The sequence below is a fragment of the Vanessa atalanta genome, chromosome 13 (assembly GCF_905147765.1).
Source record: "Vanessa atalanta chromosome 13, ilVanAtal1.2, whole genome shotgun sequence".
In the NCBI taxonomy this organism is placed as follows: Eukaryota; Metazoa; Arthropoda; class Insecta; order Lepidoptera; family Nymphalidae; genus Vanessa; species Vanessa atalanta.
The window spans coordinates 7,944,170-7,971,021 of record NC_061883.1 but is presented as its reverse complement, the minus strand read 5'-3'; the positions used below and the strand labels follow the sequence as shown (position 1 = coordinate 7,971,021).

General features: G+C 29.8%; 2 protein-coding genes across 3 annotated transcripts in view; one reads left to right on the top strand and one right to left on the bottom strand.

The window, feature by feature from the left end:
• The window catches only part of LOC125068265 (dual oxidase), a 36,507-nt gene extending 18,844 nt beyond the window's left edge, over positions 1–17,663 (bottom strand). Inside the window, exons 1-2 of the mRNA XM_047677357.1 lie at positions 17,453–17,663; positions 9,294–9,383 (exon numbers count right to left, since the gene is read on the bottom strand). Of these exons, the coding sequence (XP_047533313.1) occupies positions 9,294–9,375 (82 nt within the window). The 5' untranslated portion in view covers positions 9,376–9,383; positions 17,453–17,663. The remainder of the gene's footprint in view (positions 1–9,293; positions 9,384–17,452) is intronic.
• Positions 17,664–20,458: 2,795 nt separating this feature from the next.
• Positions 20,459–26,640, top strand: LOC125068405 (transcription factor 15-like). 2 transcript variants are annotated; one of them, XM_047677513.1, is made up of 4 exons: positions 20,459–20,715; positions 21,727–21,857; positions 23,826–23,910; positions 26,513–26,640. In XM_047677513.1, the coding sequence occupies exons 1-4, from the start codon at positions 20,570–20,572 to the stop codon at positions 26,523–26,525; spliced, it is 375 nt and encodes a 124-aa protein (XP_047533469.1). In that variant the 5' UTR covers positions 20,459–20,569; the 3' UTR covers positions 26,526–26,640. The 2 variants fall into 2 exon arrangements, with proteins under 2 accessions (XP_047533469.1, XP_047533468.1); XM_047677512.1 differs by having other exon boundaries at positions 21,724–21,857.
• The last annotated feature ends 212 nt before the right edge of the window (positions 26,641–26,852 follow it).

Genomic DNA, 26,852 nt, shown 5'->3' with positions numbered 1-26,852 from the left:
TATTTCGTATATGTCAATTCAATATAACATTTTTGCTTAGTGCTTAGTTGTAAGAACTCGTAAACTTTAAAATAATAATTCTGCTCTTATCTTAAGGTGTAGTGAAATAGACTCACGCTATAATGTCAGACGGCGAGTCGGGACAATAAATTATGCTTAGATATGTCTCAACTCGTGCGCCCGTGTCGCCTCCACTGACAGCTTCGAAGTAGGTTAAATCGATACAGGCATGTATGTTACAGTAATGACTTTTAAATTAAATCCAAAAAGGATAAATTATATTTTATAAGTTTCAAGTTATTTATAAAATTTATCACGTATTGTAACCATTGTGCAAATACAAATAGTTGTTTTTTTTTAAATATTGCTTTAGTGGAAAAGATTACTGATAGAGATAAATAAATTATTAAAAAGAAAATAATACAGGTACCTACTTACTAAACAGAATTTTATTATAAAACAGTATACACTTGAAAGACGAGTTTATTACATTTAAATAAATAATATTGTTCATTTATAAAACCTGATTTTGCGTTTAAATTATCTTAAACAAAAAAAAATTGTAGGCACAATCAATAGTTGTTTTATAAGAAATATAGTTAAATAGATGTAGTTTTTTAGTTTGGTTTGTTTTTATGAAAATCAATTAATGTTTAAGGTAATTAATACAAAAAATAATTCAATCAGTTTTACGGATTAGTCGTTAATTAAGTACAATGTTAACAACTAGTATATATTTTACGGATGAATGAAATAAAAACAGGCGGATGCTTTGCGTACAAAAACAAATCCGGTATCATCAGGACAGATCAATTATATTAATAATACGACGCTTTTTGTACTAACAAAACTTTTTGCGAAGTGAGATCATAGTAATTACAGCATTGCATCCTCCTACAAAGCCTAATTGTGTCTGTATCTTGTTTTTTTTATGCTTGTATCACGCTCCATCTGTTGGTATGTATTAATCAAACTTGAAACTGAATTCTTTAAAACAGTTACACACCAATAGGGTTGAAATGTTGGACTCGGTGTTCTTGATTGTCATTTTTTACGTCTTAGTATATGTATGTATTATTACTAGGTGCAGAATTAAATAAATAAAAGTAACAGCCTAAAACAGCCCCACCGCTAGGAGTTAGGATGAAGGCCAAGGTATGGAGCTTATTCTACTATGCCGCTCATGTGGATTGTTCATATGTGGTAAACTTTCTTCCGTCATCGAGCTCGAAATGAATTATAAACACAAGTTACGTAAGCCTGGGTTTGTACCCGTCATCGTTAAATATTCGCTTGTGCTAACCACTTGGTAATATAGAATTGAAAAAAAAAAGTATAACTACATATATGACAGTTATGCTTCATAAATAAGCGATGTTCACATTCAATCTAAACGATGTCAATATATTATATTGACATCGTTAAAATTAAATAATACTTAATATCATAATATTCAAAGTTACTCTTCAAACTATTTTTTTATTTCTTTCATTTCAAGAAAAAACAAACTCAATATTAATTCCTCGTTTTACTGCTTTCTCTAGCGAAATAACCGTTTCTTTATGTTTCGCCTTTAGACTAGGAATGTAGGGGGAAATTGCTGCTTTATTACAATTGATATACGAAGTGTAGGTATACTACCTATGTTATTTTGTAATCTCAATGAAAGCATCACAAATTAAAAACTCCTCTAAAGATATGGGTTATTAATTTAAATAAATTGTAAATAATAAAATGTATACAGCGTAAACCTATACACATTTTGTTATTTACTCTAGATTCTAGTGAACCACGTAAATAATTCGTATTATATTTATTTATATATTCTTCTAAAATCGTCGGTAGTGGAGTACCTGTTGTTTAGAAATTAATACTTTGATGATGATCTTTGGAAAGGATTGGATCTTTCGATCTTCACGCTATCTTTAAAAAGTATTATTAAAAACAACTATAATATTAACAAAAACTTTAAGGAAATAATTAATTTGCTGTAATTTTTTGTTCTTTTTTTGGTGAGGAATAATTAGGACTTTTTTTTATATTATACAAAATTTAAATTAATTTAATGGAAAAATGAAGCTGGTACAGTCAGATTTCTTAACGATATTTCTTTGGTCTCAATTTAATAATGTTGGTCTTGGATTTGAACTCGCCATCTTCGGGTTAAATCCATTTATTTCTACTGAGTTTTCTTAAGATAAATATGTATTTTTTTATGTACGATAGAAGATGTATCGTCTTAGATTAACAATTCTCTAAGGAAGTAATTATCTAGTTAACCTGTCGTTAATATATGTTCGTGTTAATACATGGCACGCTAATAATATGTGAGAACGGAAAGATGTATTACTTAGAATATTATGTAGGAATTTATATTTAATAGTAACCAAGTGCACTCGTAATATATTTTATTATATAATTATTGTAATTAATGCACATATACATACGCGAACAGATTATTTACTGCGTGCGTAAGGTTTTTTTGTTTGTAAAGAGATGATACAATAATATATCTTGATATTGGAGTCGGTATTTAAATTAAGTAATACTAACAATACTGGCCAGTGCAATGTACACATTTCAAATATTAATATTGTACATATAAAATACCCATACGAAGTAAAACAATTTATAAATTCATTTAGACTCGTAAGTGGATATAATGATGTGGTTTTAGTGGCGGTTGTTGAAAATAACATCTACATTTCATTTATATATCATTAAAGTAGTATTATTGTTATATAATTTATAATTACAAACAATACTATCTATGTATTTTTAAATCAATTTCCATGGCGACCAATTGGACTGTTTAGAATTTGATATGATGCAGCGCCATCTAGCGATGAGTTGCATCAGAGTGGATTGTACACATATAACTTCACTGTAAAAAAAGTTATATGTGCCAACTTTCATAGTGATCGGTCGAACTGTGACGAATTATCAGTTAATCTCAAACAGATATACCAACATCCATTTTGAAACATAAGATTTCTCTAACATTTGCGAAAACCAATCAAAAACAATCAGATTCTTAGGAGACTTTCTAATCGTGTAATTAATTTACGTGCAAATTTAAAAAAAAATTATAAATATTTCTTTAAAGTAAAAAACAATATATTGTTTAATATTAAACCAATAAAGATACACTTGAAAACATCGAAAACATTACACTTATATGTTGTAATAGACATAGTCAGCATATAAATATATTCTGATGCATATTATTGCTTATGCATGCATTTGCACATTCTTTTGCTAAATGTATGTCATTAGCAACCCGTCTGCATTTTCCTTTTATTTTATTGTTTTAACATAATTTTGTATATTTTATATATTGATATATATATAATTAGATAAAAAAAAATATTGAAAGGAAAACCTCAATATTATTGCAGATACAAACTATATGTATATATAAACATATATAATAGAAAGGCAGACTGGCAAATAGGTCATCTAGATACTCAGGGCAATTCCGTGAGTAGATAGATAATAAAATATTATAGATAAACAAATACTTATACCATCTCCAAATCGAAACTCACCGCAGAAAGGAATCGTGAAATGTCAAAAACCGATATATTATATAACGACACATTGCCATTATCATTATTTTCTGTATCCATCTGTGGCTGCCGAGCGATCGTGGTAGGCGGGCGAGGAGAATTAAAACTACGTGTTTGAATTTTTTACAATATAACAGTAATACAATCAGCCCTTTCGATATTATAATAATGTAACGACGCTCCACCAGGCACGTCTTGCTTACGCGAAATGCAAAATGCATCATACAAAAAAGCCTGAAGTTGCGTCAGAGTGAAGAAACGTCAAACCGCACTATTCCCAATGTTATTGTCAAAAATATCATTATCACTTTTTTCGTTTCTTGGCACTCTGAAAACATAGCGGCCCGTCATATATATATACGCACATAAAAATATTGTGTTATTTTAAGTCGCTTTTCAAAATTTCACACGTGATAACAACCCGGCTGTGGAAACAGAGTCGTAGAGGATAGGAATTGGGATTGAACGAAAATCCTGATAGCATTGCACCATTAGTTATTTTTGAATTTAATATAAATGTATTTATAATGTAAATGTCTTTACGGTAAATCATTCTTATGTAAATAAATAAAATATGCCAAGAAACTTGATGTAAAATTACCGTAACTAAATCCTTATCTTATCTTTATCTGTTATTATAGTTCATACAATTATCAATGAATACTAGAAAAAGTTTTACAATACAATAAACAAATATTTATTCTTTTATCTCTGTAACCGCAAGTCAAAGAATAGCGGCTTACCGCAATTAAAATATGAGAATATAAGTAATCACTTATCATATTATATTATGTATACGTGTGAAGGATTTTTGAAGAAATTGTGTCCAAAATTTATTTTAGTGCAAGTTACAAAATGTATTTATAAGTATGTTAATTTTTTTTTCAATTCACACATCTATATAATCATAATACGTATCGGTTACAAAAGTTTCTTTTTACTCGTTATTTCGATAATAATTTGAGATTCAATATACTTAATTTTACTGAAATGCGTCAATTACATAATAAGTAATCCGGTCAAAAACGACTTTATCAAAGTTGATTCCGATCTTTATGATGCCCAGATGAAGGGCGATGTAATATGGAAAGGAAAAGTATCGAGGGCAATTTTTTTTTTTATTATGGGTTTAAATGTTTAAGACATATCGAAAAGGATAAATAAATAATAATTAAAAGTTTTAAGTCTACACTTAGTTATCGAAACCTTAACTGAAAGTTTGAGGTTAAGGAAATTGCATTTAAATAATATTTAAAGTGCGCTTTAGTAGATGGAGCTGTTTTTTTAGTAAAGCAATTATTACTGGTTTAAAGTACCAGAAGGACAATTTAGAATATATCTATATTAATTTTATTGATAGGTAAATTTTGTTTGTTTGTACTATGTAGGGGGTAATCTCCGAACTAATGATCCAGTTGCATATTTATTTTTAACGGTAAATAGCTACACAATTTCTAAGTGCTAGGGTTAAATTAAAATTATATTTAATTTTATATATTTTATGAAAAAAAATAATTGTACCAGTGCATAGCCGCGAATCGTAACATTTATGATGAAATGAGAATTTTTATGCCTCTTGTTGTTTATAATAAAAATGAATCGGTCGTGAAACAGAGACAATTAATTGTATATAATAGCAATTTTTACGGAAAGTATTGTGAGGTGATTCAGGTTTCAACGGGTAAAAAGGTATCACTTTTATAATATCACACAGATACAATGTTTAGTCAAATGTGTTTATAAAATCATTATGATTATAAAGACCTTTTTCTACGGTCGTATTTTCTTTAAAGTAACGTACATACGTTTGAGGCCAAATGTATGTATATATACATATATTCATATTATATTGCAATGAAACTCAAGAAATTAGATAGTCATTAATAGTTAAAGCTTTATAGGTTCTATAAATCTTCGTAATCTTGTGATTTCTCCCTATACTTAATATAAAATAAGCATCACTTTCTTTTCATTAAAATTTAGAATTTAAATTATAAAGATAGATATTGATGTATTGTTAGTACAATAAAAGTTAAGTTTTATACGTTTTCAAAACTTAATAATAGATTACATTGGTTTTAAAAACAAGAAAAACATTCGAATTACGGTTAAAGCTATTAAGGATTGCGCTTAAAATATATTAGTAAATTGACAGAGATATGATATGATATATAATGCCTACCTACATATATGTATGGTGTAATTAACCAATACTGAATACTTCAAAATCCGTACATAATAACGGACATGTTGTTATTACATATTATATATTACTCAACAAAATAATACTGAACGCTTACCGACATTTGCGTGGGCACAGACGGGCTTGCACAAAGGTGTAATCTCACTTATAGAATAGGAAGTATTGTTGTGTTCCGGTTTCAGAAGTGAGTAAGCCAATGTAAGTACAGGCACCAGATACATAAAAGCATAGTTCCCAAGGTTAGTGGCACTTTGACGAATCCTGGTTATAATTTCATACATTGCCAATGTCAATAGTAGCTGGTGACCAACAACCATCAGGTGGTCAATTAAAAATATATTTGGAGTAATGTTACAGAGCCCTGCCTCCTGAGTATATTTACTTTTTTATTAAATCTGAACATTAGCCGGATAATGAAGACTTCAATCAGAATTCAGAAAGTACGCTTATCAATGCTGCATACCCGTAGCCGGTCACGCACACCGTGCTGAGCGATCGTTTTGCACATGTCGAGTGAAAGCGAGCGAAGGTCAGATTAGTAATTGCAGTGCTTCATTTAAAACTTCATCATTAAGAATAAGAAACACACGTTGTTTTGTATCTTGATTTATAATAAAAACATATTATAACAAGCGCACTGTAAATATTTTCTCTAATTGAATCCACAACTGTTACTTTAGTTTCCGTTTGAGCACTTTCACATTTTTGAAGCTACAAATAAGGAATGAGTAATTAAGTATTGTCAGGGGTCATAAATCATATTCATATTTGAAAAGAAACATTAATGTTAAATAAAATAAATTAAAAATATACAAAATGAAAAGGAAAGCTTATGTTGTATATATTAGTATACAGAAAAACGTTGTAGAGTAATATCTTATCTTAAATGCATTATATAAGAAGTAGCACGTGGATGTTTGTGATAAAAAAACTGTGTTGCGCTGTCATTACTCTGAATGTATAACTTTAACTTTAAAAGTTAAATCTATTTAGGCAGCAATATAATGGAAAAGTATATTTATAATAGTATAGGAAAATTTACATATAATTACACAAATTTCTGCAGTTTTTGTTAAAAAAAAGTTAGGTAAAACTTAAGCTATATAATAGTAGGTAAATATTAGTCAGAACTGTATTTAAAATATCTACGTTATAATTAAGATAGGTCAGGTACTGAATGTCTTTATGACTAAATTCAAGCCTGTTAATTATAAATTTATTAAATACTATTGTTATAAATTCTAAAATCTTAAAAATATCAGTCTAATATGACTTAAGCTGGCCTTTTCGAGGAAACTGTGATCGTATTAATATAATAATTATGACATTTAAATGTCAACCCGTAACGGCAGTATATTATGTGTATCATATTCAATTTAAAATATGTAATTATTTCAGATTTAACCTTTAAAATAAACAAATTTTGAATTCAGATAATTTAATTTTCGGTTTATTATTTAAAATGAAATTTACTTTTTTATTTGAATTTATTTATTTATTTCGAATTTAAAGTGTCCCTGATCTACCAGAAGCGGAAGTGCAGCCAAGGTCGTAGGGAAATGTTCCTAGACGAGTTTCGTGACTGGTGGTGCGCACGCGCCTAAAATGTCAAGATCTTGACGTCTAGTCAACGACTTCAATTAAAGTTTTTATCATAGATTAGACGCTTCTTGAAAACATTTTATTTCAAGCGAAATTTAACGCAATAATACGAGAAAATCATATACTTTTTGTTTAAAAAAATAATTAAGAGCTTTGCCTGCATATTTCACATGTAAAATAAAACAAAATTTTTTATAGTAAAGTTTTTAAGAATAAATACTAAAAACATTACTACTAAAAATATTTTCAATATAGGCATTAAATATCAATTACTTTTGTCAGTGTTACTATCTAAAATAAATTTGGCTCGCTTTGATTGAAAATTAATATTTATAAGCATATGTACCTATAAGCGAACAATGAAAATATTCTTGTTTAATTGTTAAAATAAAGGCATTCTTGACAACTAAATTGCGATTAATAAACTCCTTCATCGCATAGAACTTAAAAAGATAGTCAGATACATTAAAAAAATAATTATAAGATAGAATATTTGTATAGATCTTGCCGACTTTATGTGCAATAATGAATAAATTAAAAAAATGCAAGTTCAGTGTAGCAGTTGGTAACAGAAAAACCCGTAATGCTTTACTAAATACACCGCTGTCGGTTATTCGTGACCGATCAATGTGTACGGTGACAATGAGAACCACAACGAGTTCACATCCTTGTTTTGTAAACCCACGTATAAATGAACATCCGTCTCAAGATTAATCGTAGTCTTTTCATCGTATACCAGAAAACCCACATTATATGAGTTCCTCAAACAAATTACTATATTTGCTAGTATTAAGACTTATAAGGTGTAAAATTAACGCAATCCCCCATGGGAAAGATTAATATATATTTTCAATTTTTTCTTATTTTAATTTTTTCTCATTAAAATTATAAGTAAATTGTATTATTATAAAGTCAAAAACTATAAACGATACTCTTAGGTAAATGAGTCATAAGTTCATATTATTATTAAGTATTTCACTTATATAATTAATTAAATATAAATAAATAACGGTATATAATTAATAATCAAAACCTATACACTTCAGTACTAATGTTAATACTATTTATATTTTTTTCCTCTAGTTTCTTCTTTACCATGCACTAATTTTAACGTATAAATATATACATATGATTTTTTTATCTAAACGGCTACTTTAAAAATATAAGATCATCATCATATATGTACGTACCTACTTCCAAGATTGTACCAGCACTGTGTGCAAAATAAAAATCGCTTAAGTAGAACTGGTTCAAAATTCAGTTGATAGGTTTGTACCAGCCTGTAAATACTTATATGCAATAATTGTATAAAAACATTTCGAATACAACATGGCCCCGTAACAATTTTGAACTTTTTGTATGGATCATTTATTTACTCTGTTGTATTGCGAGTATTGCAAAACACTCGAGCAGAAATTGCCGTAACTTGATTGTAAATATTAATAATCTACTTGCAAAGTTCAATGATTCCTGTTTAATGGGTGACAATGAAGTCAAACTTAGTTCATACTACGAACGAAAGTATAATAAGTTTTTTTTTATCCCACGAAAGAGATATTATAGATATAAGTTCCCAAAGGGCAGTATATAATAGTTTGCAAGATTAAAAATATAATGTATAAATAAAACATGTATTACTTAATTAATCTGTAACCATTTTTTTTCGTTTTAACTTAAAACTATAGTTAAAATATTACCGCTCAATTACACAAAGATTTAAAGTATAAAATGAAGTTAACTTACAAATTAAATCTATGAGTCTACTAAATATGTACACGCGAAAGCCGGAACATAAAATTTAATTTACGAAAATTACATAATTATGGCTTAACTGGGTGGGTTATATTTTGTTATGTACATGTTGTGGTTACCTCTATGTTCACTTAACTAACTTACAACGTAATGAAATCTGTACATACCTGGATCACTGCAACATGCAGATATACATGCCAGTAATGTAAGTAGGCATCCAAAGCCGCAATGTTTGAGTATAGCCATCATAGGAGACCCTGTAAAGAAAGAAAATAAATATTTATATGATTTACTTGACACTAAAGCCACGACGACTTACTGAACAGTAGAACTAAATATACGACTTCATATTCGAATAATTAATTAGTTTTTGAGTTTTAAAATTTATTTCATACTCCACGGTCAAAAAAAATCTGGTGATGGCTGAAAATTCTAAAACACATTTATTTGCCAATACGCAAAGAGTCGATGGTTTTTAGTGTCGACATGGACGAAATGGACGAACTTGAAGACTGCAGTTTTTCTATCATGTCAATTCATACTAAGTTACTTACATAAATTAAGAAAACAATGTCAAGTTTGTTTATAATGTGAATATAATTATAATGTTCTTAAAGTATTATTATAACGCAATTTAAATTTTATATATGTTCTTACAACTTTTATGAATATATCTAAATTGACATGTTGATGGTTTAAGAAATATAATGTTTTAAATTAAAATGCAACAAAATATTATCTATCCGTAATCAGGACATGTGTTAAGCTTATGTTTAAGTAGTAAAATAATCGAAACCAAGGTAAATAAAAAGTACAATGCTTAAAATTACTTTTAAGTATAATTTATTATTTTAATCTTGCGTTTTTAATATTCCGAAGTCCGAAGAACAATTGGTTTTCTTTTTTGATTATTATTAAAGTGAATGTCGATATCAAAAGTTCAATAATGCGGTTTTATTATATATGTATATATAAGTTTATAATTGAATTTTAACAATTTATTAACAACAATATTTGAATGCATTAAAATAATATGCCACGATGGCTTAGTGGATCTTAACCGAAAATCGTGGGTTAGTACGAGCGAAGTATGTGACGAAAGAAATTCTGACAAATGTGTTTTGAACACAGTAAGCAAGTTACAAAAATTTATTATTTTCTCTATTTGGTTTTTTTTCTTTACTATTTTACTTTCTCTTATTTTGAATATTACTTTCCTGAATACTTTATGATAAAACTTTACTTTTATCTTTTAAGAAATATAATTTTGAAATTAAAAAAAGAATAAACAAATACTTGTTTAAAACAATATAATAAGCTGCAATCATTGCGGTACAAAAAAAAACGTTTTACGGTTATTGTTCCATTATACGAACTTACTATAACATATAACAGACTTTAAGGTCAATAAACTCTTGACACCAAGCTTCGTTAAACGTTTTTGCTTTTAAATAATTTCAATAATTGCCGAAGTTCTTGCTAAACTTATTTTATTTTGTTCGTTATCATACAATATTTGCTTATGCAAACATTATATAACTAATTTGTTGAAGAAAACACTAGCAAACAAAAACAAAACTAATTTGTAGTATTTCGGATACATTATTATATAACGTACTACTATAGTTTTTTAATGAATTCGTCTTCATCATCTCATCGTATTTAAATAAAGTCAAAGAATTATTTGAATGACTTTATTATCTACGATATCTATAAAACGGCCACATACAAGGTATGTGATTAGTGTCACTAAGAGCTTGTCCCAACATGGTTTCTTCAAAACAGATCTTGTCCATATTCGATGTCGGCAATACTTACGCAAATTATGTCGACTTGTAAGTCCGTAGACCTTCGCACACGATTTTATTACTTTACTCTATAATGTAAGGTTGTTCACATTTGTTTTAATTTAATTTCTTGATTTTGAAACGGTATTTTATAAGACCTAAAGGTCTTTATACATCCAGAGCATTACCTAACACATTTTAAGTTATTTGTAGGCGATATTTGTTGTTCCAAAAAGTCATTACAATTATGTTTTTTCGTAAAAAGTACTTTAAACGTTCACTTTATTAAAAGCTACAAAAACCTTCCAAAAAAAAAACAACTTAATTGTACAGGCTTTTATAGTATCGTATATTTTACGACAAAACATAATAACAGTAGTACTCTCATTATTTTGATATTAAGATAAATAGTAATACACAAGTAGTAATACACATACGCATATATATAAATTAGTTTTCTATATTGAAGAGGCAATTCACAAGGCAAGCCGAGGTGCAAGGGCAGATGAAGATACTGTGACGCTTAGCCAACATTAAGCATGCTTACACGCATTACACAACATCAGATTCACCGGCGGATGACCATTCTGTGTACAAACTGTTCTCAATTAAACATTGTTTCGGTGGATAAATCGTGAAATAAACGAGTTTCTCTTGTACCTATTCCGTCTTGATAGTTAACGCGTTATATAAATACTATTTTGTAAGAAAGAGGATGTTACAGTTCATTTATAAGTGCTTAAAAAAATCTGGAATCAATTATATGAATTAAAAATGAATGATATAATAAATACTTCTCATATCTTTATTTTAATCACTAGTATAATAAATACTGCGTTAATATAAATCAATATACAAGTGCTTAAAACTATTACAGTCGTTATAATTGCACACCTCGAACACGAAGCGGCGCGGTAGTGCATTATTATATGGATAAATAAAAATCACGATTCACTTTAACTATTTTTTATTTATTTTTTGGTATTTATGACCTTTACATACTATAATTAAGGTTTCAACTCAGGTTATTTTGGAGATTTTTTAAATTACAAACAAATAGTATTATTTTTTTAAGATATTTTCGCTCCCTGATTTAAAGTTAAAACTACGCTTGTACTGTTTTCTATTTTCTTCAAATGCCTGAGAACGCAGTGACTTCTCAAGATGAATCGATAAGCTACAGTGTTATTAAATAAAATAATGAGCAGTCATGTTTAATTATGCTTATGCAAGCCGTTGAATTTGACCCATAAATGCGAACAAGGCCGCCTTACCAAACTACTGGTACTGATGTTTGATGACCCAGACAATTCACCGCGGAAGTAATAAGTAACGATATCACTTATACTTGATTTATACCGACGATTATTTAATTTAACAATACCTGATTTTGTTATGTAAAACAAGATATAATTTTTTATATGATAATATATTAAAATTCTAACTTTTGAGTATAATATAACCAATATTCATGTCGTTAAAAATGTTGTAATGTACTATTTTAAATTTATATAGAAATAAAAACAAAGGATATGTAATAGTATGAATGAAACATATAGAGCCGAGATGGCCCAGTGGTTAGAGCGCGTGCATCTTAACCGATGATTTCGGGTTCAAACCCAGGCAAGCACCACTGAATTTCATGTGCCTAATTCATCAAAACATCGCGAGGAAACCTGCATGTGTCTAATTTCAACGAAATTCCACCACATGTGTATTCCACCAACCCGCATTGGAGCAGCGTGGTGGAATATGCTCCAAACCTTCTCCTCAAAGGGAGAGGAGGCCTTTGTCCAGCAGTGGGAAAATTACAGGCTGCTAATTTAATGTAAATGAAAATTTATGACACATATATACAATTTAAAGGCTAAATCGTATATGTATATATTTTTTACCTATTGAGAACAGACTACCATTAAAGGAGTTACTATATATTTGAATGGTAAACTCAAAGCGTGCTTTGGCTTGAGCACAAGGCATTGCAAGACACATTATAAATCACTCAGATAAATATTGTTCAGAATAGACAAATTGTAGGGTTGATTCATGCTATAATAATTCGATACAACGAACCAATCCCTTTCAAATGATGTCTTTACTTAAGCTTGTTTTAGCAACTTTGTTCTGGGTAACATTCGAGATAATTAAAGTGATTTTTATGCAAACATAACTTTTACTTTTAAGGAGTTTTTTAATTTTCTACAGATTTAAGAAACAATATACTATGTAAATATTTTATTTATATAATGTGCGTAATTAAGACGGAAAAAATTGGGGTTTTATACTGAAATACTTTATTATACATATTTATCTTATCTTATAAAATATTGCGCGGTTCCGGAAGAGGAGATTCGAAATCAGCCTCAATCAATGGTTGTCGTAGGAGCAGTTAGTTAGTGAGCGAGTTTTTGTAAAGCGCTTCCAATCAAGCAGATAATGTTCAGTGATGTGGTAGCGAAAATTAATTCAGATAGCCGACTTCCTTACGAGTCTGCCAAATCACTTTTCACTTATTTTACATACTCAATATAAATTGAATAAGCATATGCAAATGATCATGATGAATCACGATGAAGTAATTTAGTAAGAAATTAAATATATATTTAATCATTAATAAATAACGTTATAAATATTTCTGAAAGTCTACGAGTATTTTAACAAAAACAGGCGAAGGTAATCTTCGTATTCGTGACTATTTGATATCGATTTTATATTAAGGCAATACATCAAACTGCACCTTACAAATGAATATTCTGATTGTGGAATTTTAAACTTTGTATAATCTGGAATTATCTTGCAAGTCAAAACTTGTAGTCGAACCTGAGTGTCTATAGATGGCTCGTTTGACAGAAACTCTGTTTAGGAAACTTGATCTTGGTCAATTATGCGTGTGATCTTTTAAAAAACAGTAGAGCTAAACTTGTGGTTATACTTATGATACAGCTGAGATCAATACATCGAACATTAAATATTAGTAGTAAATACGTTTGCTTACCAACCCATATTGGAATACCGTGATGGGATAAACGCCATACCTGCTTCTCAATAGGAGAGGAGACCCATGAGTTCCTATATTTACTGTGTTGTTTTTGATTTGAATTTCTACTAGATTTTTTATGCTCTCATTATTTTATCATATTTACAATTTTAATTATCACATTTTAATATATCTGCCTTTAAGATCTTATCATTAGCATCACAATCTTATTTTTTGCGATTATTACTCACATTTTATGAAGTTCAAAAAAATTATTGTGGTACGTTATCTTAAATCTCTTGTATATAACTAGAACGGCATGTCATTTATTACAACGGCATCGTTTTATATTTATAAAAAAGTAAAATTATTTCTCTGTAAAATATTAAAGTACATAATATATAATAATGAAGCAAATAAATATTTTAAATGATTGTGGTTACTGCTATACATATGCTTAACATACTTAATCATGACAAAAGTTTCGTTTTGTATTCTGATAAATCCTTAGATAAATAATTACAATTTATTAATAAAACTGTTAATTATATAAATTTATTATTTTATTTGATAGAAAGTTATTATAACGACATTTACTTTCATGTCATTTTACATGGCAACGATCAAGTCCCCCTAAAAAGTTTATCGTCGACACAAATGTACCAAATTTTTGGTATTTTGTTAGGAAGTAATTAAGCAATGTTATGTCTTCATATTTTACAACATTACATTAAAATTGATTTGAGTCGTTTAGAAAATAATACAAGATCTACAGAAATAATGTCCAGGGCGCCAATTTTATTAACAGATTGTCACTTTATCGGAATCGAATCGAAACATAAACGTTGACATTCGCCGTTTATCTATTCTACTAACATCCGGTTAGTTCGAAATATAGTCAAGATCGTATTGTAATCGTTGTCGTTGTTGTTTTGTTAAAGTAGAATTTGTCCCAGGGAAAATTAATTAATGCGTTTTGTATATGAACTGTTAATACCGACTGAAATCTCTGAAAATGAAATGCATGAGAAGAACGTCTCTTATATCTATTATTCTTATGTCTATTATTCTAAATACTTTATTGAAAATATTGAAAATATATAATGAATTAAGAATTATATGGATAAACTAAGTATAAAACGTCATGGCAGGTATGTCGAGCAACAAGTAACAAACAACTCAAATCAAAGTACCTATACGTTATTCAAGCCTTTTACGAGCACTTTTGAATCGCCATTTTTAGCATTATATTAATTGTAAAACTGCCACCGAACCAAAAGCCAATCAGGATGAAAAATACATCGAAAAGAACCGAAAAGATTCTTAGTAATTGCTCTTATCCAGCATTTATTTATATAGTATAAAATACAACGGATTTTAATGCGATTTTCATCAATAAACAAATTGATTCCAGAATAAGGATTATATGTATATTATAATAGAGAAAAGCCGAGAATTTTAACATTATTAGTCGGAAAAAACAAGAATATTTCTTTTTTGTTTGGTTTTCAATGTAAAAGTTGTTTGTTGATTTTTATTGAGCCCGTGTGAATTCGGAACGGAAAAAGACAAAGGTAATTAAGTACATAATAAAAAATATGAAATATCTACTCGGCTTACTTACAATAAACAGAAATCGACAAAGTACTAGTGTAATCGACACTTCAATTATTCTTTAGTCAAATTTTATATGATGTTTGTTCTTTATTACGTTAAGTTGGTAGTAATTTAAATGACTACGACCGAAATTACGTTTGAATGAAAACATTCGTAATTGTTAGTCTAACATCTGACGACATACAATGCAATAACGGCGCTTTAAGGCGTAGGACAAGCTACGGTACGATGACATGTAGGTATATTTTCCATACAATTAATATGAAAAAGTAATAAAGTTTTTTACGTAAGAAATATCAAAGAGTTAAAATAATTCCATACATATATTTGTATAATTATATATACCAAAAGTATATAGACATAGCTACTGTATTTACATATAATATCAACGTGGACTGGCGGCAATAAATATGGCAGAAATTCGCTATTGAATCGGAATTCCGTTTCTGATTCTCTGAACGTACAAATTTAAATTAGATACACCTAAGTAATGTAAAGTACGAATATTATAAGCCCCGAATTCCTTACATTTTTTAATCCACAAAAATTCTCTAAGAAATGTCTTTATGTAATCATATACAAAAACAAAGAAAATATCTGTTGTACTAAAATAATTCTGTGGTTTTAGAAACCGCTAACTACACACCTATTATAAATATATTTTGTACGTTAAGATTACTTGTCTATAAAACGTTAAGTTTCAAAGTGTATACTTAGCTTTATAACAACGATTGCGTTGCCCATTTGCATTGTAATAGGTCATTGGCAGGATGCTTACAGATCCTGAGTGAATCACGCGTTTTTCCAGCGTACAGAAATACGTGAAGCACGTGACATAAACTTTACGAAAAGCGGATTTTGAAATATAATGTTAAATGAATATCAAATTAAAGTATTATTATTAAGCATAAATTTGCAGTTACTATTATATAAATATTATAGATATAAAGTATATAGGTACTTACAGATTCACTATATATATAAACTTAAAATATTATGTATACGACCGAACAAGCATACGAGTATCGCTTATTTCAACCCGTCAAACATTTAAAACACCTTTTTGCCAAGCTAAATGACACTTTGACAAGAAAATTTGATTTCGTTATCAATACTAACTGACAACATGTAATGTATCGTTTAATAAATGCTCCACTTTAATAAATTTAGTCTTCGAATATTGGATTTGTGTAATAAATTGTGACTTATAGTAATTATTAGATACAAATGTTTCATAAAGTTATAACTGAGAATACTTATTAAAGGCGATTATTAAAGTACCTCAGATAACATTTGGTTGAAATTATTTTAAGTTCCATTAAGTCGTATTTCTTGCATTAAGTTAATTAAAGGCCAAATTCTAATCATACAATCTTCATTTAAGTGCTGTATGAGATTATCTTTTTGAGTGTTACCTCTCCCTGAGACTGGATTAAATAAAGCATAGTTTTAAATGTCAGATGCAGTTCATTGAATAAACATGTGGTTCCAACATAAAATAAATATGTTTAAATATATAAATAGCATTAATATATGCTTTCTATATCCGTGTTTACATAAAAAAATAATAAGTTTATGAAATTTGTGTTAAATATGCTCGGTTATTCGTATCTAAATTGTATTAATACTCGCTGTAGAAGCTGCACATAGAAACAACAACTAAGAAGCAATCTTAAATGTAAATATCCTTGTTAACAATTCATTTGAAGGCACATAAATGGGCATGCTTACGTAATGTAACAAAGCAGAGGATGCAACTTGTACTAAGTGGATAAATAACAAAACCGACGATAAAACATGCTAGCTTCTTACTCGTGTGGTGAGTTCAAGAGGTAGACCAATGGCTTACGTCCTTGCATTCACCACGAGGCACTTCGCCCACCTTATCACCGAATGTCATCGTCTAACACCGGACTATGGCTAGTAGAAAGGCAGTCCAACTCACCTTTAATTTTGAGTAAGCATAATTCCTGGGCTGTTTCGTAAATTAGTCCAATATTTTAAGGTATGCCAGAAAATATGATTAGAAACACGAAACGTTCGCACAATTTGTTTACGAAGCGAAAGCGGTAGAACGCGGAAGTAGGGTTTGGGTCGCGGCGTCGTCGAAGGCGGTCGACTCGCGCGCGGTTGATGTGCGACTCCGGGTAGCAAACGTTTCTCCGGCGGAGGTGTCGCGAGGAGAAAGTCTCGACCGTGGTGCGCCCGCGCCGGTTGGTGGAGGTCGTGGAGGGGACGTGACGTAGTCGCAAAATCAACATTCAACAGACACCTGAGCATCTTCGTAATTATTTGATAGGTCACTGCCGTAACTCATCCTGAACTTGGACAAGTAGAAAATTTGTGATCTGGATTCAGCGTACTGACTTCAGTATTTATTAAACGAACCCACGTATACGAGAACAAATTAATGAATTGAGAAATAGTGTTTGTCTAGTTACTGAAATAGCCCTAATGTTTTGTAAATTTATTGTAAAACTGTTTTTGTGACCTTTTAAAATCACTGATTGCAGGACTTAGAAGTATATATCTTCAACTAAATCGGTTTATTAACTCATAAAATTAGCGACACTATATGTCAAAATAAATACGAATATTATTAGTACATGATTACATAGGTAATAATAGTATAATACTTTGGAATCTAAAAATGTATTAGTGTCTTAAGAAGATTAATTTTAAATATGATTTAAGTTCAAAACTTTGGTGGAGTAGAATGGTTTATTAACCTGAAGTTTTTCAAGTTTTCCACGGCTAATCCCTCCCTCTAACTGTAAGGATATAGTCGTGCAGAACACACAGTGAGAAAAGCTAGACGAAAAGATGATTTAATATTTCGCGTTGTAATTATGACAAAATAATTTATTGATCATTTCAAACACCGGTTATCGACACGCACAAACTGTAATTTTTGTACAAAAAAATAATCTCTATTCAAAAAAAACATTATGCATAATATAGTGTAAAGATGTCAATTGATTTTAGGCAATTTTTAATCTTAATTTTATTTGGTTTGATAGAATTTTCAACATCAGACCCACTTATGTCCCATTTATGCTCCATATTTTGCCACTCGCAAGGGAATCAAAACCTATATGACAGTTCTCATTGACATAGAATCATGAAATTTAGCTAGAAACAAAATCATCCGAATACTGAAAATTTGTTCATCACAACAAAATATTCCAATCCGATGATTGATGTAGTACGAGTTTATACGGAAACCTTGATGCGCAAGTTCTCCTCGCCCTTGGGTGTTTTTTTTATGCGACGTGGTTTAAAAAATCCGGTGAAGTGCGTCTATTAAATGTTCTAGGGGTGTCGTGTATGAATGTTATCGTAATTCCTGAGTTCTAAGAATATTTAAAATTCGAACTAGATATAAGAGCGATGTCGTCGATATAAACGCTGACTCTCTCAGTAATTTGATTAGAAAAACATATATTCTCCGAAATTCTAAGTCTCGTTCACTATTATTGGAAACTAAATTTTGACAGTAAAAGCTTTATTCGGGATATTAAAGTATATATGCATATTATGTACGCATGACAAAGGGATTATTTCTTAGGGCCAAATAAAATTAGGTAAAAACTCATATTGGTCCGTAGGTAGCTCGAAAAAACTCAAATTAACTAACCAAAATTAACTTTTGGATACTTCATAATACATATACTTAGGTATAGTTAACAATTTATTTAAAAGGCATGCATTTAACCTTGATTAATTTTACTGTAAAAATATTATTGAAGTGTTACAATTAAATTTTAATATAATCTATTTCGTCCTACTTTTTTTTTTAATAATGCATTTACAAATTCCTCTTAGCGATAAACAAACCATATAATAATTAAAATATAAGTTATATCATTACACTCTTCCATGAGTTTCTATTTAGTTCATTTTTAAACTTCAAGTAGACTAATTCACAAATGAAAACAAATTACTTTATTGGACGGTCACATAATTTAACCAATTAACGCTTTCCCACGAAACCCATGATTCCCCTGTGACGCGCATGTCAATGAGAACACTACAGACAAAATGATTAAAATTAAAAGTATGTAAACTATGTTTGAAATCAAGCACCGTAATCTTATTGTTTACATACAAATACTGTAATTTATTATAAGGTTAACAAAATGACAATTATAAAAAATAGTTATTGTCTTTTTTTATTAAATGTTTTAAATTCAAATAATTGTCATAAAAAGTTTAAATTCCTAAATAACGTATATTATTTAAAAACAAAAATTTGATATTTTTTTAGAAATATTATTGAAAATATAAAAATAAATGTATTTATTTATGTAGACAAATCAGAAATACAACAGACGGCTCTTTTTCCAAATTTAAAAATATTTTATTTAGAACAATCATCAGAGACGTTAAATATATTTATTGCGGTAGTTAGCTTAAACAAATAAGGACAAACTGGGGTCTTAGCGTTTTACATCCTCGATGACAACTCAACCATTCGCCATAACAGGCACGGATTCAAAACTATTCGTTTCAATTTTGTTGTAGGGTGATATGAGTTTCCATAAATATTATTTTCTATATTGAGTAAAACGATTTTATTTTGTCTCATAAGTATTCATGTTCAACATCTATACAAATACAAAAAGTAATAAAAAATGAAACTTAAAAATAAACTTCTTTGATTCAATCAAGGGTTTTCAAAAGTTTACTAATAACTAATACTTTACGGATAAATGTGTCAAATTAAAATCAATTGTTTTGTTTTTTTTTTTTTATCTGAATAATGGTATTATTTATAGTAATCATTTATTTTTTAATTTAATTTTCAAATAAATAATATGCACATATTGTATTAAATTCGGGACTGTTTCATAAGGAGGCATCTGTTTATACAATTATCGGTTAAGAGTCGAGTCAGTGGCCCGCGCTGTTCTTCCTAAATGACTTCCACGATACCATCGGGTGTTGGAACGCTCATTACGAACCACCAAACTACGATCAGTCTACATCCCGCATCCCAACTAAATGTTTCCTGCGAACTGTAAATTGTTTAGTTCGAAGAAGTTTTAAATAGTTCTTAAATATGGAAACATATACGAATTTTCAGATTAGTGAAGAAAGTTGGGAACAGTTATATTCAGTGATACCTTTTCAAAATAACACAGAAACAGTGCCGGCTACGAAACAACGGTGTCAAGCAAATGCAAGGGAACGAGATAGAACGCAGAAGTTAGTATTTTATTTTTTCTGTCAAGTATATTTTCACTGCTAAATAATTTGAATTATTATAAAAGAAAATTATTACTATCAGTATTTAAAATGGCATATTTACCATGTTTTTTATTTTTATTTATATTTCGACATTATCTACGAATGTCCTGTTCACGAGTTCTCGTTTTAAATACTGATAGTAATAAAAATAACCATGTTTATTTAAAATCTTATAAAGAAAATTATGTTCGATACGAAATTTAAAAAGAAAATTTTAATAAAAATACAACATTATTATTTCATCAAAGAACATTTGAATACTTATTGTTTTAAAATATTTTCATTCTGAGATATTATTAAATTAGACCGTATAATAGAATGATATGGCTCACGTGTCTTTTAACACCCCAACGTTTACAATTTAATTGCACCATTAACAATTAACAAATATGTTGTATAAATATTAATATTATAAAAACATTTTAATATGTATATATTTTAATCATCATTTTGTAATAAAATATAATAATTTTATTACCTATTTTTTTTTCATATAATGTGTACGAACTCGTACTATTGTGTAAACAAACGTTATTATCAATTGAGTTTATTTTTTGCAACATTAAGAACCGCTATAATTATATGTATTAAGATGTGGTCCCTTCTATTTTATACATTCATGAATAATATAATAAGTAAATGTTAATGTATAAATGTATAATCATAGTATCACAACTTGCTATTTAAAAGTGGCTGATTTTAGTACGCATAATTATATATTAATAGAATAGGTATTATTCTAATTATTATCATTAAATTTCGGTAACGATTCGCTTATCCAGTGGAAGTTTGGAGAATTGCTAATTCAAAAGCGTTCCTATAAAAACATTTCGTACGTTTCGAAGTCGCTTAGGAATACGAATAGCATCTAGAAACATTTCACTAGAAATCTTATGAAGGCGCAGAATTAAGAGATATTTGTAATAATGATAGAATTGTTATCAAAATACCCATTAAATTTCCAAGCAGCGTCAACATGGCGTTCAACGCGTTGAGACTCCTAATACCTACGGAACCGCCCGACCGCAAACTCAGCAAAATCGAGATATTACGCCTCGCTGGCAGCTACATCACACACCTGGACAATCAACTTTATACTGGTACGTAGAATTTTATAAAAGGTATAACTATTAAAATGAATAGTAAAAAAGAAAATTAAATTCAACGGTCAACATTTTGGATATAAAGCGTAACACGCAAGTAAGACAACACGAACATATATAATTAGGCATATTAGAAGCTATTATATGTTTATTTTTATACTTAGATAATAGATAGAGTATTCTGCGTATATTCAATATACTTCTTCAGCATTTACTTATTATAATAAATAGAATAAGAATTTTATTAATTAAATTGTGAATTTTAAAAATAAGGCCTTTTTTTTCTTTGTACGGACAAACCTTAGTACAGGCTGTAGCATATATTTTTTGTAGGTTTCGATTAGCATTTAATTTTATTATAGACATGTTCAAGACTTAGGTATTTGTATCACTTATGTGAGCTATACACGAGCAGCTGTGCTCTAGATAACTCTAAAATATTAAGGTAAGTATTTCGCACCACACAGGTTATATTGTATTTTTATTAAAGCACTGATTTATAATAAATTATTAAATAAGTCGATTACAGATAGATAAAAAAACTAAAGTTCCTTTCATAGTGAATTAGATTGTAGATTGTCTTGATATGAAATGCATATAGCTTTATGTTTTTAACATTTATAATAGGTATATAACATACAATGCTATCTTTTCGTGACAAAATTCGCAGACGTTCTCTGAAATTTTTAGGTATATGTATATTAAAAGCCAAAAAAAACGCTGTACATTCTATGAAATTAGCTTGTTAGTTTTTTTTAACATCTTTGATGGAAAGACATTTCCTAATTTATTTTATTTATCTGATAAAATAGTTGAATACCTTTTTCTGCACCTTAACCGATTTTCGTTTTATTTATTTTTTGTAAACTTTTAGCTCGTCAATAGCTCCCATACAAAAATAAAACGAAAATATTTGATTCCTAAAATTGCCGAATTAAAAAAAAATATTTCGTATTCGGTGGAAATTTGACCACGAGGCAAACACTAGTTGGGCTGAAAACTCAAATGTAATATAGTATTAATATTAATTTATCTAAAAACACCTGTACCGATAATTTATGCCCATAAACATTGAACGTGTATATTTGTTGGTGCGGATAATTTAATACATGCTCAATCCAATTCATTTTTGAACAACATATTAACACAATTAAAAAGCTACACAATAATTAAATTAATTTATTTGCATAAAACAAACAAGTATTAATTGTAAACATAAATATTAGAATGATGCATAGAATAATTAGCGGGATATAAAAGAAATTACGTACCGACTGTTACTCAGCAGCTGATGTCATATCCAAGCGGCTCATGATTTCCTATCACATGTTTTGAATACTAAGCTATGGTAAAAACTACGATTAAAAATCCTATCAAAATAACAAAGCATTTAGAATGAGCTATAAAATAGCTTACTATTACATTTTGATAGGATTTTTTTACTTAATACAAAATTTAATTATGTCAAAATAAGAGGTAATTTTATCAACTGCAATTTTGTGTGAGAGACTAACTACTATATTAGTTTCTTAGAAGTTTGTACGAATCGAATCTGTGGTAGTTTTACGAATTTGATCGGCTTTGATCGTGTTTTAGGAGTTGTTAGTAAAGTGTTATGGATAAAAATGGAGCCTACGTCCGTTTTGGGGATCCAGTTCGGACCGATCGACAGATAGAAATAATTTCTTATTTATAAAATTAGTATAGACTATTATATGTATTATATCGTTTAATGCTACTAGGATTCTTACAGCCAAATTTTTACAGTATACAGCTATTTTGAAATTTTATTTGAATGTCCTCAATGTAAATAATGATTTTGTTAGCGTGTAATATAATTTTTCTTTATAAAATGATTAAAGTTGCATATGAATTGAAAAATTGTTTGTTCTTGACGGTTGTAACGATTAAATCTTATGTCTTTTTTAAAATATACTGATTACGAATATATTATTTTTTTCACAGGAGAAACGGAACAACCATGTCTAATGAAGAGCGATGAGTATAACACCTCGATGTGCACATTTTGCTGGTCCTCGACTAAAAAGACGTAAGCATTTTTTTATCATTATATTTATATATAAATACGCAAACGTTTAAATTTGATTTCAATAGTAAATACAGATTTATCAATGACACTGGATATATTTAGGTCGTTTTGATATTAAATGAAATAACTCTTTTATTAGGTGGTAGAAATGAGAAATTGCTAAATTACCTGTTCTTTTCGGTAGAACTGTAATTCAATGTTCTAGTCGCTAGCACTTATTAGGAATATACCAATTGATCAAAAGTAGTAAAATTGTCTATTTTTAAATTCTATAGTCTTTGATTAGGTACAATTATATTTGACACTACGCCAGAAGGCTATGTTAGAGTAGTTTCAATTCCAGGGAACTCTGTAGTAATAATTATGTATATTATAAATATGGTACATTTATATATAAACACATAAATATTTGTTATATTAATATATATTTTTTTCATAATTTTAATCCAGATTTAATCAGATCTCTTATTTAAAAATAAGTTAAAATAATTTTAATATAATTGTATTACTAAATATTAAATAAACTGAACAAACACAATAACTATTAATATATCAATGACGTATTTTATATGTAAATATTAACGTGTCCTTGTTTTTGCTCTATTTCTTTTGGAACCAGTTTAATCATTGATAAAAATGCGAGCGTTGACTTATATCTGATTTCACTTAGAATGGTGATTTGCACGTCGCCTTAGGCTATTTAGAGTAATAGATTATGAAGTTCTCATTGTCAGTTGTCGTACAGCTGTAGAAAGTATTAAAAGGTTATGATTGATTTTTCCATCACGGATACGAATGTATATTTATTCATTTATTTTTAAAATCTTATGTGAGAATCAATGCAATAAGGCAGCGGAATTAATACTTAGTTACATTATGTCAATATAAACAAAACCAATTAGTTTTACTTATTAATTAAAATGACATGAAAAAACGATCGTTTAAAAAAGCAATCGTTTGATTTTTACTTGGTAGTAGGGCTTTGTGCAAGTCTGGGGAGTTACCACCCATTGATTACATATTCTGCCGCCAAGTAGAAATATTTAGTATTATTGAGTTTCGGTTTTGATGGGTGAGTGAGCCAATGTAACTACAGGCACAAGGGATATAACATCTTAGCTCCCAAGGTTGGTGGTGCATTGGTGTCTATGGGTAGTGGTGACCGCATACCAACAGATGGCTCATTTGCCCGTCCACCAAATTATATCATAAAAAAATCTATAATTAATATGTGTATGTATTATTTATTAGTACTTTGTAAAATATAAATATTGTTATGAAACCTATAAATAATTGTCAAGACATAACCCTCATTTGTAGTAGCATCGTGTGACAGGCTTATATTGTATTTCTTCCTTTTTTTTTCGCTGGAAAAACGCGTTACGCTTTCCCCCCACGTGGAAGTGCGGGGGTATGTGGGACTCGCCGGTGCCCAAGATGTTGGCGGTACACAGGGATACCCACTATAAAACCAGCGGTACCCTCTCCGTCTCATCGGCGAGCGCCACGGGATCGCTTTCGTATGCTACCGTGACGCTTTGCTTTTGGCCCGCGTAGGCGGGCTTCCAACTCATAGGGAGGATTCCCAGGGTACTGAGGGCCCCTCTAGTCCCTGAGGCGGGAGGAGAAGGTGCGCATAACGCTTTTTCCTCCTTCCTGGTCGTCTTCGACGGAGCGGGTCTGCAGCGGGATCCTCTTCCCGCTCCCGCTCCGCGGCTTCCTTCTGCGACATGACGCTTTCGCAGAAGGAGCGCATCTCCGACCAGCACGTTTCGCTACCGAGCATTTCGTTGACAATACTCGGCAGCTAGAGGTCTCCGCCCATAGTTGCCGCCAGGGAATACCTCTGGGGCCCCCACGCAGCACCCTCATTCAGGGTGTGGTACGCCGTATCCACTGGCACGCCATACTCGTGGCAGGAGGGTGACACCTTCCGCCGCGCTATCCCGTGCAGGTACTTACCGAAGCATCCGTGCCCGGTAAGTACCTGTGTCATCCTTAAAAGTGAGCGTGCCCTTTTTCCTTTTGACCCAGCGACTCAAGTGGGGACGTATCGCCTCCACTGTCGCCAGGTCCACTGTGGGTGACCCCAGGTCCTCCTCCCATCGAACGATCAGGGCTTGCTGGGATAGAGCCCTGATCCGCCCATTTACCGCCGACCCTGGACGGTCGCCGCGGTTCCTCGTCTCGACCCGGAACCGGTACACCTCCGCGAGCACCTCCTTTTGTATTTATTCCTAATATAGCATATATTAGGTATGTCTGCTGCTTTACAAGTCAAATTTGTGCTGAGTTAAGAATTCTACTCAGTATTGTTGAGCTTAAACCATCATATTGTTTCTCTAAGTATATCATATACCCACAAAGTCTTATACGAGGCGAAACGTTATCGTCATCACCATTGTACTAGTAAGTGCAATCGAAGCATAAGCATAAGCTTCGATTAGATATGAATATCTTATTTAAATTGTTTGGATACTAAATAAATAAATTTTGAGTGGTGAAAAAACATATTAGTTATTAAACACACATATATTTATGAATGAATAAATTTTTATGTCTATTAGTGGTTTAGATACTTATATATTTTTTCTTTTTTCAGAAATCATCGCTGAAAACCAAAGAACTACACACAAACTCTTTATATGAGTTAAAATTTAGAATATAATTTTCTTTTTAAGCTAGTAATAATTTTTAAAATATTATTATTTGTATTACCAAATAAAACACCTCATAGGTTAAATTAATATTTTCATGTATAAATAGCTGTACGTAAATAATAAAATGAATATTTATTACCTAATTTTGGTTGTTTGCTTTCTAAGTTGTGATGTGTTCTCATTATAATATCACTTACAAATTTAAATACCTCGATGGTACCATGAAAGTAAACAGTACATAATTAATTTAATAAATAATTATGTAATGTTTGCTTCATACCA